This window comes from Chanos chanos, chromosome 2 (assembly GCF_902362185.1).
Source record: "Chanos chanos chromosome 2, fChaCha1.1, whole genome shotgun sequence".
NCBI classification, from domain to species: Eukaryota; Metazoa; Chordata; class Actinopteri; order Gonorynchiformes; family Chanidae; genus Chanos; species Chanos chanos.
The window spans coordinates 31,753,718-31,771,112 of record NC_044496.1 but is presented as its reverse complement, the minus strand read 5'-3'; the positions used below and the strand labels follow the sequence as shown (position 1 = coordinate 31,771,112).

At 42.2% G+C, this 17,395-nt stretch overlaps 1 protein-coding gene across 1 annotated transcript in view; it reads right to left on the bottom strand.

The window, feature by feature from the left end:
• Window positions 1-9,795, bottom strand: part of magi2b (membrane associated guanylate kinase, WW and PDZ domain containing 2b) — a 117,734-nt gene extending 107,939 nt beyond the window's left edge. Inside the window, exon 1 of the mRNA XM_030794276.1 lies at window positions 9,498-9,795. Within this exon, the coding sequence (XP_030650136.1) occupies window positions 9,498-9,795 (298 nt within the window). The remainder of the gene's footprint in view (window positions 1-9,497) is intronic.
• Between the last annotated feature and the right edge of the window lie 7,600 nt (window positions 9,796-17,395).

Sequence of the window (17,395 nt, the reverse complement as noted above, 5' to 3'; positions counted from 1 at the left end):
TACCCCCTTTTTTGCGTGTTCGCACCGCAGGAACTTAGAACGATCATAGTTCTTAGAACGCTGTTTTGAGGGGCTTTTTTAGCTCCTACTTCAGGGTAGGTACTTTCGCGGCGCAATAGGAACCTTGTGACGTAGGTGTACAGCCATTGGTCCAGACGCAGGTATACGATGATTGCAACCGCCATTTTTAAAGATCCGTGCAAAATATAAAGTCTTAGAACGTATTTCATTTAGCTTTTGATATTCATGTCTCAAAATGTCTGGAATTGTAGGAGGGGGCACATAGTTTTATGTTTTATTTTACTGGTATTTTATATCCCCCAACAATGACCATTTTGCAACGTCCAATGTATATTTGTACATTGAAGAGGTAGCGTACACTCCGCTTCGGTAGGTGCTTGTGTGTCCGCTTGTGTGGCTGTGACCCGCATTTTAACCTAAAATACGAATGTGTTTATCCAGCTTACGATTTTAGGGCTGCGGTGGGGAAAAAGGAAAAAAAAAAACCCCAAAAAAACACGATGCCGCGAGCAAGGGTCAGGCACAAGCGCTATGCTAGCACCCGAAAAGTACTATGCCCATCAAGTCATTCACTGCTACTGCGGTGGTAAATGCATAAATGCATTGGGAAATTATTTTTTCCATTGGACTGGGTCTATCGCCATACAGTTTTGTTTTCGTTAATGAGAAGGCAGTTATAGGTTATCTAATGTGCAATCAATATTTCTGTCATTCAAATTCAATAAAACTCATTAATTGTGTATACTGTAGTCTACTTTGTCGATTTCTTTTGCCGCAGTAATGGTTCTTTTTTTCCTTTTGGAGGTGTTTAAAAGGTCTTAAAAGTCATTAAATTTGTACTTCAAAATGTGCAGCTATCCTGGTTAGTCGTAAACAACAGCTCTTAGCTGCTGTACCGTCGGCCGGCTTACGTCACTTCAGCGTTCCTACTGGCGGTGCGAAAGCAAACAGAAAAAAGGCCCTAGAACGAATGTAGTTCTAGGGGAAGCTCCACAGGGGGTAGTTCCTATCGAATTAGACCCTAGAACTGTTCGGTGCGAAAGCGCCTTATTTGTTACCACTGCATGGTTCTCACTTGGTCTGTGAGTATGTTCACACCTTTTATAAATTGAGACGAATGAAGTCAGAATGAATGAATGACACTGCCTGGACTTACTCACATGCTTGATAAATGTGAAAGAAATGAATTAAACAGTGTATTCACTGCCGTTCTTTGACATAAACACAGTATAACTGCTCAGTATTCTGGCTGTGAAAGTGAGAAATCTCCAGTTTGGACAGCTCTATGATTTTCCACATACTTGCGATGTCTTAACCTGGTAAGTCATGGAGCTTTGGGGTCTATAGCTTCTATAGATTGTAGCTTCACTGTATTTCGTAGCTTTCTGTCAGCTGTGAATTAGTTATCTTTTCCTGCCTGTGTCAGTTTTGAATTAGTTATCTTTTCTTGTCTGTGTCAGTTTTGCACTCAAGCATTTGCCCAGATCCTAGAAATAGAGATTTTTAGGGAAAGGATTTGCTTATGAAATCCTTGTCTCTCCAAAGTATCACAGATACAAAGAATGACACATCTGGTATTGGGACAGTAAGTCCTTTAAATATTCAGAGTCATTCAGCTCCACCTAAACATGACGACCGTGGACTGTTTTTAAAAGATGAAAGAATTCTTTTTCAAATTAGGAAAATAACACTCTTTTCATTCATTAAAAAAGGCAGTTCATTAAGTCAGACTGCTTTCTCTTTGTGGCTGTAGGTTTTGACAGAGTCATGTGGTGATGACAGTATGGGTCTTAAAACCATGTCCTGCTGCAGAGTACTTCACTAAAACATAATCTTTCAACTGTCCCCACACTCTTTGTCAGATCCAGTAAAGATCATGGAAAACCAGATCAGTTAAGATCTTTCTCTTGAGATATTGGAGTTAAAGTATGGACGCTGCCTTCTGCCGGCTCAGCAGTCTTCTCCAGCACACATGGGACACACAACAGGCTACTATAGGCAAGCTTATTAACTGGGTAATGAGCATGTTTAAATTAAAACTGACAGCACTCCCCGGTGGCTGGGGGTGGTAACACAGCTGTATCTCACCAGGCCACTTCACTATCACTTTTCTCAAAGGCATAACCATGAATTACTACTAACTTCATGATATGGTTCTCTCTCTGTCTCTCTCTCTCCTCCATCTTTCTCTCTCTATCTTTCTCTCTCTCTCTTTTTTCTTTGAGAGTGCTTTCATAAGGAACATATGGTGATATAAAGTATGAATGAGGCTATGCCAGTTGCATTACCTTTTTCTGGATAATATTTCCCTCAGTGTGTTGATATTACACTTCGTGAGTCACTCGCTGGCTGAATTGGTCATGGCATCAATGCCGAACAACTAGCTGCATGTGTTTTTTCTCTGCCTGTTGAAACACTACATGATGATATACCAATGGTTGGTTTGTCTTGTTGGCCTTTTGATGTGGGAAGCTGTCAGGGTGTTGGTTAGTTCTGATGAAATATTAGGAATGAACGTAGTGTGTCTTGCCTTATGGTTCTCCCTGGAATCCGGACTATTTCTGGACCTTGTTTGGAATTATCATTGTTCCTCTCAGACCATATTTTCAATTCAATATTTTCACAGTGTAAACACTACATCTGGTCTAAGAGAGATTAATCAGGTGTTTTGAAATGGGATGGAGTCACTTATGTTCAAACTCTCTGTTCACAGATGTGTTCCTTTGACTTACATGCTCTGTGTGGTACAGTATGTTTATCAGTGCAGTAGCATCTCTGGTGAAAGAAACAGATTTTTAAACATATCAGTTGTGACATTAACTTGATCACTGAAAGTCCTTACACCCATGTCCAGATCAGTAGTACCAGGTTAACAGACCCAAGACCCAGTACTAAGGAGCCAGGTCATGAGGGCTTTGGTATAAAAAAAAAACATTTAAACATTTTTGGCAATGTACTAAAGCAGACAAAAACATTGTTACGTCCTTTCTAACGGTGAAGTTGAGTCAGTTTTGAGTTTTAACACAGTGTAAGGTAATGGCAGATTACCGTTCTGTGAACGCTGAGATGAAATTATCCATTCAGCTCTGGGCTGGATGTCTACATCCCCCTCATTAGATCACTCAGATCAGAAAACAAAGTGATTGATAGTCATAATCAAAACTGACTGAGTCAAAGGAAGTCATCTTGTCTCTCAGCATGGACTACCCTATGTGATTCACTCTGTTAATGAATGAATGAATGAATAATTTATTATCTTATTTTGCCTTGTCTCAAGTGAACCAGTTATCTTAAGAAAATGCAAAGACCTACACACACACACACACACACACAAGCATGCTTTCACTCAACATCACATTCACACGAATCAAGTCTTGGTGGCATAGGGAATGTTCTGGAATGTAAAATCTGGCATAAACATCAGAGAACTGTCATGACCTCATGCTCCTGTAAAATAATTAATCGCAGATTCATTAGTTTTACTTCCTCTTCGACACACAATACTACCCGTAAGGCACAGATAACATACCATACACTCATGGAGCTTCTCTGAAACACATAAATAATAAACACATTCTAGTTTAAACTTACCTTAAAAACTCTTTCAGTATCAGATGCAAATAAAATAGCAAATGATAGTTCATTACGTGACGCGCTGGCTGTGGTGTTGAGCAAAGCTAATCATTCCTTGGCCAGTACCGTTCAGTTCACTGCAAATGGGACAAGACCAACGACTGGTTAGTTAGCTAGCTGACAATGTCTGCTACATTTGAGAGAACCCGAAAATATGGTGTAGCCAACCAAAGCAATACTATGGAAAGCTTTAATGTTACTTTTAATCAAAAAATACAGGTAATGCCGCTGTCGGCAAGTGATGATACCAAACATATTACTAGCTACCTTAGAAACTACCTGTAGGTAACCACTGAAGCTAAATGATAACATCATGATTAATGTAGCTAGCTACGCTGTACAATGTTAGTTATCGTTAGATGGCTAAGCTTGTGTGTTACCAATGTTAAGGGTGTTCTTAGTAGAATTTGTAGTTTTAGAGAGTAACTCAAAAGTAAAGGTATGAGTAGTGTAATTACTTTTTAAGAGGAGTAATGAGTAAAGTAATCCCATTACAATTTAAAGAAGTAATTGGTAACATACCTAATTACTTTTTTTGAGTAACTACCCCAACACTAACCATAAAATATATGAACAGTGTGTGTGATTGTGTTATGATAGATGTGTAACACATTGATTTTGTCTTATTTTCAAATATACAACATCATACATTATAACCTGTACCAAACAATGAGATGCTAGATAATATGGAGAGCTGATCTGGAAGTTCAGTTCTTAAGCAGTACCGTAAGGAACCATTCAAAGCCAGAGTAAGGTTCTGCATAGGTGCTTTCGGACCAAACAGTTCTAGGGTCTAATTCGATAGGAACTACCCCCTGTGGAGCTTCCCCTAGAACTACATTCGTTCTAGGGCCTTTTTTCTGTTTGCTTTCGCACCGCCAGTAGGAACGCTGAAGTGACGTAAGCCGGCCGACGGTACAGCAGCTAAGAGCTGTTGTTTACGACTAACCAGGATAGCTGCACATTTTGAAGTACAAATTTAATGACTTTTAAGACCTTTTAAACACCTCCAAAAGGAAAAAAAGAACCATTACTGCGGCAAAAGAAATCGACAAAGTAGACTACAGTATACACAATTAATGAGTTTTATTGAATTTGAATGACAGAAATATTGATTGCACATTAGATAACCTATAACTGCCTTCTCATTAACGAAAACAAAACTGTATGGCGATAGACCCAGTCCAATGGAAAAAATAATTTCCCAATGCATTTATGCATTTACCACCGCAGTAGCAGTGAATGACATGATGGGCATAGTACTTTTCGGGTGCTAGCATAGCGCTTGTGCCTGACCCTTGCTCGCGGCATCGTGTTTTTTTGGGTTTTTTTTTTTTCCTTTTTCCCCGCCGCAGCCCTAAAATCGTAAGCTGGATAAACACATTCGTATTTTAGGTTAAAATGCGGGTCACAGCCACACAAGCGGACACACAAGCACCTACCGAAGCGGAGTGTACGCTACCTCTTCAATGTACAAATATACATTGGACGTTGCAAAATGGTCATTGTTGGGGGATATAAAATACCAGTAAAATAAAACATAAAACTATGTGCCCCCTCCTACAATTCCAGACATTTTGAGACATGAATATCAAAAGCTAAATGAAATACGTTCTAAGACTTTATATTTTGCACGGATCTTTAAAAATGGCGGTTGCAATCATCGTATACCTGCGTCTGGACCAATGGCTGTACACCTACGTCACAAGGTTCCTATTGCGCCGCGAAAGTACCTACCCTGAAGTAGGAGCTAAAAAAGCCCCTCAAAACAGCGTTCTAAGAACTATGATCGTTCAAAGTTCCTGCGGTGCGAACACGCAAAAAAGGGGGTACTTTCTCCAACAGTTCTAAGAACTATGGAAAAGTTCCTCCGGTGTGAAAGCGCCTATAGACTCCATTCAGTGGTACCAAAGAGACTGTATCACACTGATCTGGTGCTGACTGGTGATTTGATATGAGTCTGTCTCTGTTATCTACTGTCCTCTACTCCCCCACCCGGTTAGAGAATTGGGCTTGTGACCAAAGGGTCGCCGGTTCGATTCCCAGGACCGGCCCTTGAGCAAGGCACCTAACCCATAATTGCTCCCCGGGCGCAGGTCTGCTGCCCACTTCTGCTGCGCTTGGTGTGTGTGTTCACTACCGGTGTGTAAGGATGGGTGACATGCAGAGGATAAATTTGCTGCTCACTGTTCACAGTGTGTGTGTGCGATCACTGGATTCAAGTCGATTCTAACACATGTCACCACCTCCCATCATCTGTTTCAGCAGGGTCATGTCAAATTTGGATATAATGTTGCTGTTTGAAAGTGCAAGTAAACTGTTTAATTTCAAATGTCCCCCTCTGCTCACTTTCATGACAAACAGAAACTAATTGGGACACAAGTCATACCTGAGTCAGTGATACTATGTGTGTGTAAAAAAAATGTAAAATGTTTAATGATGTCCACAAATTCAAATAGATTTCCTATTGAGGAAATGAACAAAGAATGACAACAGGCACAGCAGTTTGTACTGCAGTGAAAACACGTACACAAGACCAACTGACCAACTGGCACAACTAACCAACTGACACAACTGATCAACTGACCAGCTGACACGACATTTGCTCCAGGAGACTAAACATGGTATGTCTCCCAACAGCAACCAGTGATTAATTGCAGAAACCAAGCCTGTTTTTCCCGACCTTGCTGCAGGCATTGTCAGTAATGTCTCTGTGTGTTTACTCTCTATGTTACACAAAAACACAAAATGATAACATCCCACCTTCTCACTTTCTGCTTCATTTCCATCACAGTAAGATTTAGGGAAACTACATTTTCATCTCCAATGTAACACAGATAGTGCAAGTAATAGCTGTTTGAAATTTAAAGAAAGTTCAGTGTTCTTGAAATCCTCCCTTCCATTCAATGCCATTTCATGATGTAAAGTGTACTCTGAGGACTGATACAACTTTTGCTCCCAGAATGATGTTCTCAAGTTCTCTAATCAATCTGCAATGTTCTCAAGTTCTCTAATCAGTATGTGATGTTCTCAAGTTCTTATCTATTTTCTCGAACTTATGCATAATATAATTTTGATTTTACTTTGTTATAGACATGTAAAGCCCTTTGAGACTATAAATAGTGATATTGGGCTCTAAATAAACCTATTGGGTTCTAAATAAACGTATTATTATTATTATTATTATTATTATTATTATTATTATTATCAATCTGTGATGTTCTAAAGTTCTCTTATCAATCTGTGATGTTCTCAGGTTCTCTAACCAACCAGTAATGTTCTGAGGTTTTCTAACCAATCAGCAGCGTTCTGAGCTTCTCTAACTAATCAGCAGTGTACTGGGGTGTGAATAAAGAAGAGGTCCATGAGGACCAGTGAGGACTGTTGTCAGTCATTAAAAGCAATGCTCTGACAGCAGAGACACAGTCTCTTTCTCTGGTGCTCTGCCCTGTGCTTCGCTCTACTGCTTATAGATTAAAATGTCAACCTGAATGACAAGCCTGCACTACAGCATCATGCACATGTTTCTACAAAGAATGAACATCATAAAAATTAACAGAGAGCAAGAGAGAGAGAGAGAGAATTTAAAAGAGAAGGGAGAAGAAGGAGAGAGAAGATTGAGAGCCCACAGCATGAGAGTAAATAACACACACTTTCCTGTCCCTTGTATTCTGGAAGAGGCCAGACTTCAACTCACGTCCCCGACTTACAGTCATGTTCAAATGCATTGTATTGGTTATGTGGGGTGTCCATCAAATCCAGGCGTTCAAAAGACAGACTGAATAAATCAGCATAAATCAATCTGATTAGTGCTCTTTAAAGTCCAGTTCTGAGGATTCTCTGAAAAACAGGCTTGTTTTAGAGTGTGACGATGACATTGTGATCTGCTGAACAAAGACATGTGGAGAAACACACTCAAAATCACTGACACAGGCATCATGTTCATCCCATTAAAATACACATCTGTCATTTCCCAGCAGATGGAGTAGGATATAAAACAGAGTTTATCATTTAAACGTTATCTGACTTCACAGGTTTAATGGCGGGGATTGCTTATGAAACATTTGTCTTTTTGACAGTATGTCTGTCCACATCCTCTTTTATCAGATTTAAAGAGTCCAACACTCTACTGCGACACACATTTCTTATCTCACATTGATATTCATTCCCATAATCCCCGTTAACATATGCCACAGCCATCAATCACAGGGAAGCAGACCAGAGGCCTCTCAATCACATATGAAATTATAGATAGGCCTATGGAAATATGTTCAGAACCGTCAAATGCAGTTAATGCCATGTCAGTCCCTACATCCGCATCCATATGCCACACTTAACAAAGCACATTAAGAATGAAAAATGGGCTTTGAATCCATATACCCAAGTGTGTGTTTAGAATGCTACAGTTAGGATCATTCAGAGTGTATGACTGGCATAAGGGAACCAGTGAATTCAAAGAAAACATAATAAAACTTGATTTAAAAAAAAGAAATGTGTAGTGTCCCAGCCATCTATGTGCTCTCTGTCATCATTAGGGTTGTGCTGCATTTCATTAAGGCTACGCTGAAACAGTTGTTATTTGCCGACATTAGGCACCATGGTGCTGTATTTCAGACGAAGACCTGAGATGTATTGTACTGTATTTTACTGTGATGTATTGAGATGTATTGTACTGTATTGCACTGTGAATGCTGACTGACAAACACACAAATAAATATGTGCTGAAGCCAGCTGATGACATTTCTGATGATGATACTTCTTTAACGACTGACATAAATCGGTCATTATGATAACTCCAGCATTTCCACTCTCTGAGCTGGGAGCATGTGCCGTGGTCATGGGCCCAGTCCATATCCAAAACAACTGCCTCAAGTCTCCAGTACAACAGAACACACACTGAGCTTCTCTACAGAGCTGTCAAACTGCTCTGAATGGTTACAGAAGATAGCAAAATCAGAAGAGCTGTTATTAATGGAAGATCCTCTGAGGCCCCCCAGCCTCTGTGTGTACACAACAATTAGTCTCCGTGTAATTCACTTGCCTCCAGTGTTTCACCCTCCTCTCCTCCATACATTGGACACACAGACATTTATGTATGCACGTTCTCACTACACGCTACATACTCGCATAAACTATGAGCTGAACCGAATCTGACCAATTTAAAACGTGTGGCCGACATACAGATGAGGTCTCGATCTGGGGACGGTTTCATGAAGTATTTGATTTTCATATAAAATGGGATTGTACCCAGCAGTAAACGTACCTACCACTACGCCTTTTGCAATAGGCTGTTTCAGACAATAGATTTATCTGTGCACATGCGTCTCATTGTTCCATATTCAGTTTAACAGCACAGCTTTCACGGTGGCAGCAGCTACAATTTACCAAATGGAGAGTAACACACAAAATTATGTGCATGTTTCCGGCATGTTTTAAGGGCATAAATTAGACATCTCGGAATACAGTAGAGCGCACACCCTCTAGCGTGCGATAACATAAACCCAGCAATTCAGCAACAAGCTACACATTTCATTTTATCTGACACTGTCAGATAAAACTGCTCTGTAACTAACACAAAAACTACGACTGCAACCCCGGCAGCCACCTTGTAATTATTACGACAATTAAAACACAGCTCAGGGCAGCGCGAAAAACTTGGTCTTCTGCATAGATCAAGTCAACGTCAACATTCATCTGACGCTGTGATCGCATGATAAATTAATTACTGGTGTTGCTGTAGCCTGCCCTAGACAAGCAGAGGAGTGCACAGCGGGGTCGCTCTACCAGACATTGCCTTCGCCGAGCGGCAGCGCAATGATGTTTACGCTGTAGTACAACCTCACCTTGCTTCACACACTTCAGACGGAAAGGGTCTTTGCAGTGCTTGATAACGGCCAGCACATCCCTGATTGTGAGACCGGCCACTGGAGTGTCGTTGACCTCTAACAGAAGCTCGTCTTGGGACAGCTTGCCGCTTTGAATGGCTATCTTGCCCTGTCTCACTTCCCCAACATAGGGAAAATTGCCATTCTCAGCGCCTCCTTTCAGCTCGAACCCCAGCTCCCCCTCTTTATTCCTGGAGAGGACCGTTTCGTGGACTTTGTTGGTCCAGTGGTTTTTCTTCTTCAAGCTCTTTGACATCGCTGACAAATAACCAGCCTACCAAAATGTGCCTGAATGGTCGAACTTCATCCCGATGTGTGGATGGTTGCGTCGCACACCAGTTCCAGTCGCCCGTGATGGCACTATGGCTGGACGGCGGGTATAGTATCCATGTAGCACGCAGCACAGCTGATAGAGGGCTGCAGTAAACGATTGTACGGAGGACCAGTCTCTCACACGAGCAATGACTGGCGGCTGACCCGGATGTGATGTCTGGAGGAGGGGGGATGATGGTTAAACCAAGAATGAAAAATCAGGAGATGGTAGGGTGTCCGTTTGCAAGTATATACATATATATTTAAAAATATATATACACGGCTGGGTCGCGCTGAATGGATCAGTCTCCTGCGCTTACTACCGATGCATGTCACATAATCAGGCTGTCCTGCAGGAGCCGAAAATCCGTATCTCTCTCTACAAAAACACCAGGAGGAATTGCGTGATAGATGTTACGTGATCAAAAACTTACACATCATAAGGACATCGGTGATAGACATGACAAACTAAAGTCGATTTGTAGAATGTATGTTTTAGTATATTATTTGAAAGTCCATGTGGTGTTCGCAATTCATGTTCATATTTTTATCCAAGGACAAAAATAGGCGTCCTTCAGGAGGATACGCGACTGCGAATGAAGAGGGAAAAAGTTCAAGGTCTAAAGCGGCGCTCCGCAAAAGATTTTAAACGTGAAGAAGGACTTAATTGGTTTGTTTGTTTTCAACATGACATAAATCTGAACTGAAGAAAAGAAGTGAAAATCTTTAGCTATCATTACTTTTTAATCGCAGTGTAGCGTTGTCAAGTGCCTGCGGTGATTTTTCATACAATATTAAACAGGGTGTTGAAACCAGTTTCCACACTTACCCCGTGAATGACAAAATGCAAACAGGCAGCACTTTCACGTCCAGACACACTCTCTCAGTGATACCTCTCTTGCAAATGAAGTTTGTGTTTTACCAGCTCAGAAATATTGGTTTTGACCATTCATTCTGCTGTTATGGGCATGCAGAACAAGGCTCCTGACCAGAGAGATAATGGACAGGTTAATGATGGTCAGCATTGGAATGGCTTTTATATTGCTATGTGTTTGTCACATAAGGTTACAGGGAAGATTCCTGCTCCAGCCATGCTGTCTGCCCAGTGGTTTCCTCAAGTTTGTGGAACACAATGTCTCTTAGCTCTTTTCCACTAGGATGGTGCTGGTGCCCGGTGTGCCTGCCTCTGCTCTGACGTATGTCTTCATGATCCATCATGAAACACTGAGTGAGAGGCATATCTGTGTACACAATCCAGCATTCTCTTCCTCTGGACTATTACAGAATGGCATTTATTGGACATGAATTTGGACATGACACATGACAGATTAGATGTTATTAGACCATATGTATTAAATGTAGATTAGACATGATTTAAAAGTAGATGTAGGACTTTAATCTCAAAATTGGGTAGATTTGGATTACCAGACTGGGCAACACTGTTTATTACCACAGTCAAATCTGAAACAAGCCAGTGCGTAGTGGTCATTCCCGATGTCACCAATCATTTTCATTCAAACACCATAAGACCTTCTTATTACAGCCACGTAGCAAAATCTGTTTTTGACCAGTAGTTATTACCTATCACCCACAGAAGTTTCATGAATAATAACTATAATCACTGTATTTCAATTATCTATTGCTGTATTTGTTATTGTAATAACAGATTATCAGTCATGGCCAAAAAAACGTAATCACAGTGAAGTTCCAGTGACCAATTCTCACACATGTTAATAATACAGTCACATAAATGCTAATGCATTTGGAGCATATATCTTAAGCGCTTTATAGTATTTCATATTATGTGAAACACTTTAAAAATCGCTTCACTCTTATTATTGATCTGAGTTTCTCCCACTCCCAAGTGGCCTCACTTCCAAAAAATGAATATATCTGACTCAAGGGAGAGAAAGGCAGAGTGTAGTGATGAATAGAAATGTAGGTAGCTGTGACTGTGGCGAGAAGATGGGTGTGGGTAAACAGAAGAAGGAGAAGGCCTGATACCTGTGACCTGAGGGAGGGAGTGGAGACAGACACACAGAGACAGACACTTAAAAGATTCAGACAAGAAACTGGTGTTCATGGATGATACAGCTATGTTTTTCCTCTGATTTCACAGGTCACTTAAAAACTTAAAAGCTCAACCAGACATCGTGTTTCACCGGCATAACTCTGATTTACGGGCAGCTGTGGTCTAAAGGTTAGAGAATCGGGCTCATGACCAGAGGGTTGCTGGTTTGATTCCCATGGCTGTGTGCGCTTGAACAAGGTGCTTAACCTTAATGCTCCCTGGGCGCAAGGAATACTGCTCCCGCGTCTGGTATGTGTGTTCACTACTTGTGTGTTGGATGGGTTAAATGCAGAGGACAAATTCATTGTTCACAGTGTGTGTGCGATTTACATTAAAATTTGATTTCATTTGCATTTTCATTCATCAAAATGTCAGACATATTCCCCAAAATCTAAGCTATACTCAAGTTTCAAGTTTTATTGTCATTTACTAGATAACAATGTGGACATCATTATCAGCAATGAAATTCTTGGGCTCGGGGCCAGCTCAACTTGCAAAGTGTAGCAGTTAAATAAAAATAATAATAATGAAAGAACAATAACGGTAATTATAGGGGTAATATAGGGAGATATATAAGGGAATATATATGTACATGTGCAATAAATAGAATGTACAGAACCGTAGAAATATAAAAATATAAGAGATATAAGAGTAGGAGTATAAGAGTGCGTAGTGAATGAACAGTCCTGAGTGGAACAGTCTTAAAGTGCATGTGCAACAGCATGTGCAGCAGCATAGAGAGTTGTGGTGTACACAGTATCGGATTGGGTAGATGAACAGTGCAGTATTGAGTGAGTATGCAGTGCAATGTAATGTAGACCTCTTTCAGTCTAAGGGTCCAAGCAATGTGTGCATGTGTGGTGTCAGTGATCCAGAAGTCTGATTGCTTGGGGGAAAAGCTGTCTCTGAACCTGCTGGTACGGGTCCAGATGCTCCTGTACCGTTTGCCGGATGACAGGGGCGTGAATAGTCTATGGCTGGGATGGCTGGGGTCAGCAAGGATCCGCTTTGCCTTCCTCCTGCAGCGCTGGCTGTAGAGGTCCTGGATGGCTGGCAGCTCAGTCCTGGTGATGCACTGCGCTGATCTGACCACCCTCTGCAGAGCTTTGCGGTGGTGAGCGGTGCAGCTGCCATACCAGGCCGTGATGCTGCCAGTCAGGATACTCTCTATGGTGCACCTGTAGAAGTTGGTGAGTATCCTGGGGTCCATCCCGAACCTTTTTCAGTCATCGGAGGAAGAAGAGCCGCTGTCTTGCTGCTTTCACGACCACTCCTGTGTGGTGTGACCATCTTAAATCCTCGCTGATGTTAATCCCCAGGAATCTGAAGCTGTTGACCCTCTCCACTGCTGTACCCCCGATGTGGATGGAGGTGTGTCCCTCTCCCTGCAGTCTCCTGTAGTCCACGATCAGCTCCTTGGTCTTGCTGACATTGAGCAGGAGGTTGTTGTCCGGACACCACGATGTCAGGGCTCTCACCACAGCTCTGTAAGCAGACTCGTCACCGTCAGTGATGCAGCCGATGATGGTGGTGTCATCGGCGAACTTGATGACAGTGTTGGAGCTTTGTGAGGCCGTGCAGTCGTGGGTGAACAGGGAGAACAGCAGGGGGCTGAGCACACATCCTTGCGGGGCACCAGTGCTGATTGTTAATGTGGAGGAGGTGACGCTGCCGATCCTTACTGCCTGGGGTCTGCCTGTCAGGAAGTCTATGATCCAGCTGCACAGGGAGGGGCTGATGCGCAGGTCTTGGAGCTTCGTGACGAGTCTGGACAGCACTACAGTGTTAAAGGCGGAGCTGTAGTCAATGAACAGCATTCGCACATAGGTGTTTTTCCGATCGAGGTCTTAGAGGGTGGTGTGCAGTGCGAGTGCTATCGCATCATCTGTGGACCTGTTTGGCCTGTAGGCAAACTGGAGTGGGTCCAGTGTGGTGGGCAGGGTGGATGTGATGTGAGTTTTGACCGCGTTCAAAACACTTCATCACCATGGAGGTGAGTGCTATTGGGCGGTAGTCGTTAAGGCAACTCACGTTTGTTTTCTTTGGGACTGGAGTGATGGTGGTCTTCTTGAACCATAAGGGGACTACAGATTGTTTCAGGGAAAGGTTGAAAATGTTCATGAAGACATCTGCCAGTTTGTATGCACATGCTTTGAGAGCGCGGCCCGGGATACTGTCAGGACCAGGAGCTTCACGTATGTTTACCCTTCTGAAAGATTTACATACGTCTGCCTGAGATAGCTGGAGTGGGCAGTTGTCCTGTTCTAGCAGTAGGACCGGTTTGGTGTTGTTCTCAAAGCGAGCATAGAAGGAATTCTGGAAGAGAAACATGCTACAGCCCTTTCCTTTGAAGTCTGTGATGGTTCTTAGTCCACTCCACATGTGTTTGGTGTTGGAGCCACTGTAACATGTCTCCACCTTTTCCCTGTATTGACATTTTGCCGTTTTTATTGTCTTCTTGAGCATGTACCGGGCTTTCCTGTATTCATCTGGGTCTCCGGAGTAGAAGGCTGCTGTCTATGCTCTGAGCGCCGAACAAACTTCGCCGTTAACCCACGGCTTTTGATTGGGATATGTCCGAACAGTTATCCGCGGTACAACGTCGTCAATGCATTTGTAGCTTGTTACGTGCTCAGTGCACTCGTTGATATTGCTGTTAGACGCGATCTGGAAAACATCCCAGTCCGTGGTGCGGAAGCAGTGCCGCAGGACGGCGTCTGATTGGTCTGTCCAATGTTGCACTGTGTGTGTCACGGGCTGCTCACACTTCAGTTTCTGCCTGTAGGCTCAACTCCCCTGTTTTTACTTTTCTTGGCATTTACAACATGTATATGGCACAACATGTCGATCTAATACTAAACTAAACATTTTCCAGAGGACCAGCTCTAAACCCTAACACACATACATCATACATCTAAGAGAGAGACGGAGATAGAGAGAGGAAACATTGAACAATGGAATAGTGGCCTGCACAGTGTGATTGGATGCATCACTCTGCAGATGTGAGCAGTTAATTGACACAATCTCTGTCTCTGTCCCTGTCAAGGACATATGAGGCACACCACTGTGTCTGACCAGACATTTCTCATGGCAAAAGGCTGATGGAACAGCTCTTAATGGCCTAGATTTTGATGTCATGTGATTGGGATCTCTGTGGTCCTTGGGGTCTTGGTCCACCAATACAAGAGCTAGCTGTGTTTGATCCAGTACTGATCTGTTCTCTATGCTAACTTCTCCTAATGGTGGGACTCCATTAGACAAAGCTCAGAGATACGCAGCTGTCCAAGATCCAGCGCAGTGACTCAGACTGCACATGTGAGCCAGACCCTATGTGGACTGAGAAGTGTCTAGGTCTTCATCTGAGAAGTTACTCAGATGAAGACCTAGATGAAGTCAGACTGTGGAATTATTCTGTGGATACACACCGCTGCACCTGAGTGGATCCTCATACACAGACACAAGCTTCTTCCAGACAATTCTTAGAAAATGCAAATAAGAAAAACAAAACAAAACCAGTTCATCTCATATATATATATATATATATATATATATATATATATATATATATATATATATATATGTGTGTGTGTGTGTGTGTGTGTGTGTGTGTGTGTATGTATGTATGTATGTATGTATACACACACACACACACATATTATCTACATGCGTATATATATATATATATATATAGACAAACACTTTTATGAAGTTTTTGTATTGCTGTTTTTGTGTGTCACACAGTCGACTGGACGCTGTGATCAGGAGAGAATAAATCCTGCCCCTTGGTTGGTTAACCAGTGGTTGTCGTCTTATTATACACAATATACAACACAACGCATGTGTGCGTGTGTTATATGTAATTTTTTGGCCCGTGTGTGTGCATGTATGTGTGTGTGTATATATATATATATATATATATATATATATATATGTACACATATTAGTGGGTGTGCGTGTGTGTGTTGGGCATCTAGTCAGGATGCCTCCTAGGTGCGCCCCTGTGCAGGTGTTCCATGCACGACCAACTGGGAGGAGACCCTGGGCCAGACCCAGAACACGCTGGGAGGATTATATATCCTGGCTGGCCTGGAAATGCCTTGGAATCCCCCAGGAGGAGCTGGTGGATGTGGCTGGGCAAAGAAACGCCTGGGCTGCCCTCCTCAGCCTGCTACCATCACAACCTGGTCCCAGATAAGCAGCCGAAAATGATGATGATGGGTGTGTGTGTGTGTGTGACTTTCTGATACATCTAGTCTTATTTTGACAGTTTTTCATTTATGAGATGGCCGACAGCCTGTTAGAAAAGGTATTACACAAAGTGTGTGGGCTCCTTTTAGGACTGCAAACTATATGTTTGCAATGCATTCATATATTTTTAATATATTTTAAATATGTTAAATTAATTTTTTTTTTTTTTTTGGCCCTCCACCACCCCCCCTCTTCGGAGGACAACTTTATTTATTTATTTTAAACAAGTGCAAATTCAGTACGTTCAGTGAAGTCGCTCCGCAACACACCTACCCACCCACCCTTCCTCCCTCCCTCATAATTCATAGACGGACAGACAGACAGGACAGAACTACAGATAGAGGAATGATGGGACATAACAACAACAAGCAAAAGGACAGACAGGCACATAAAAACACAAGCATGACAAGACTAAGTTGGCAGACAGACAGACAAACAGACTAACAGACTGACATCACTGGCCATAATGGGACATGACAAAACCAAGCAGGTGGACGGACAGACAGACAGACAGACTGACATAACAAGACAAGACAAGACCAAGTATTGCATACAATGGGTTGTGTGGAAGTAATGGGGAAGTATATGTGTGGATGTGGGAGGTACGAGATCCGAGTGCAAGATGATGAAAGGGAGGAAGTAAGATTTCGTAGAGAGATTGTAATGTGTGTGTGTGTGTGTGTGTTTGTGTTGGTGGAGTTAGTTAAAGTTAAATTAATTTTTAATTAAGAGGGACAAAGGCAAAAGAAGAATTAACGAGCCCTGTGGCAAACAACCAGTCACAGAACAGTCATGGCATTTCCTTTGTTCCTCTCTCTTTTTGCCACAAAAGGGAGCAGCGAGTCAGTTATTGCATTTCTTTTTTTTCTTTTTTTTTCATCTGATCAACAGTCTTAGCTGTAATATCTGTGAATAGCCAGACAAAGGGTCATCAGTACTGCAGACTCCTTTGTTTTTGTTGGATCAGTTGAGTACTCTTCTGTCTGTCTGCAGTAGTTGTTGAGTTACTGTGTAGTATTTCGTAGCCTTATCTCGTGTCATGGCCACTTAATCACCTATCGTTCTGGCTATTGTGCTGTTCATTAAGGGGAGACAAATACTACCATATTACACATTTAATGACATAACCGTTACCTCCCTGGTCATTATTCCCCACTTCCCATGTGCCCTCAAACACTTCCTGGGTGAACTTGATTCTGTCCTAATGTTTAGTGACAGTCATGCA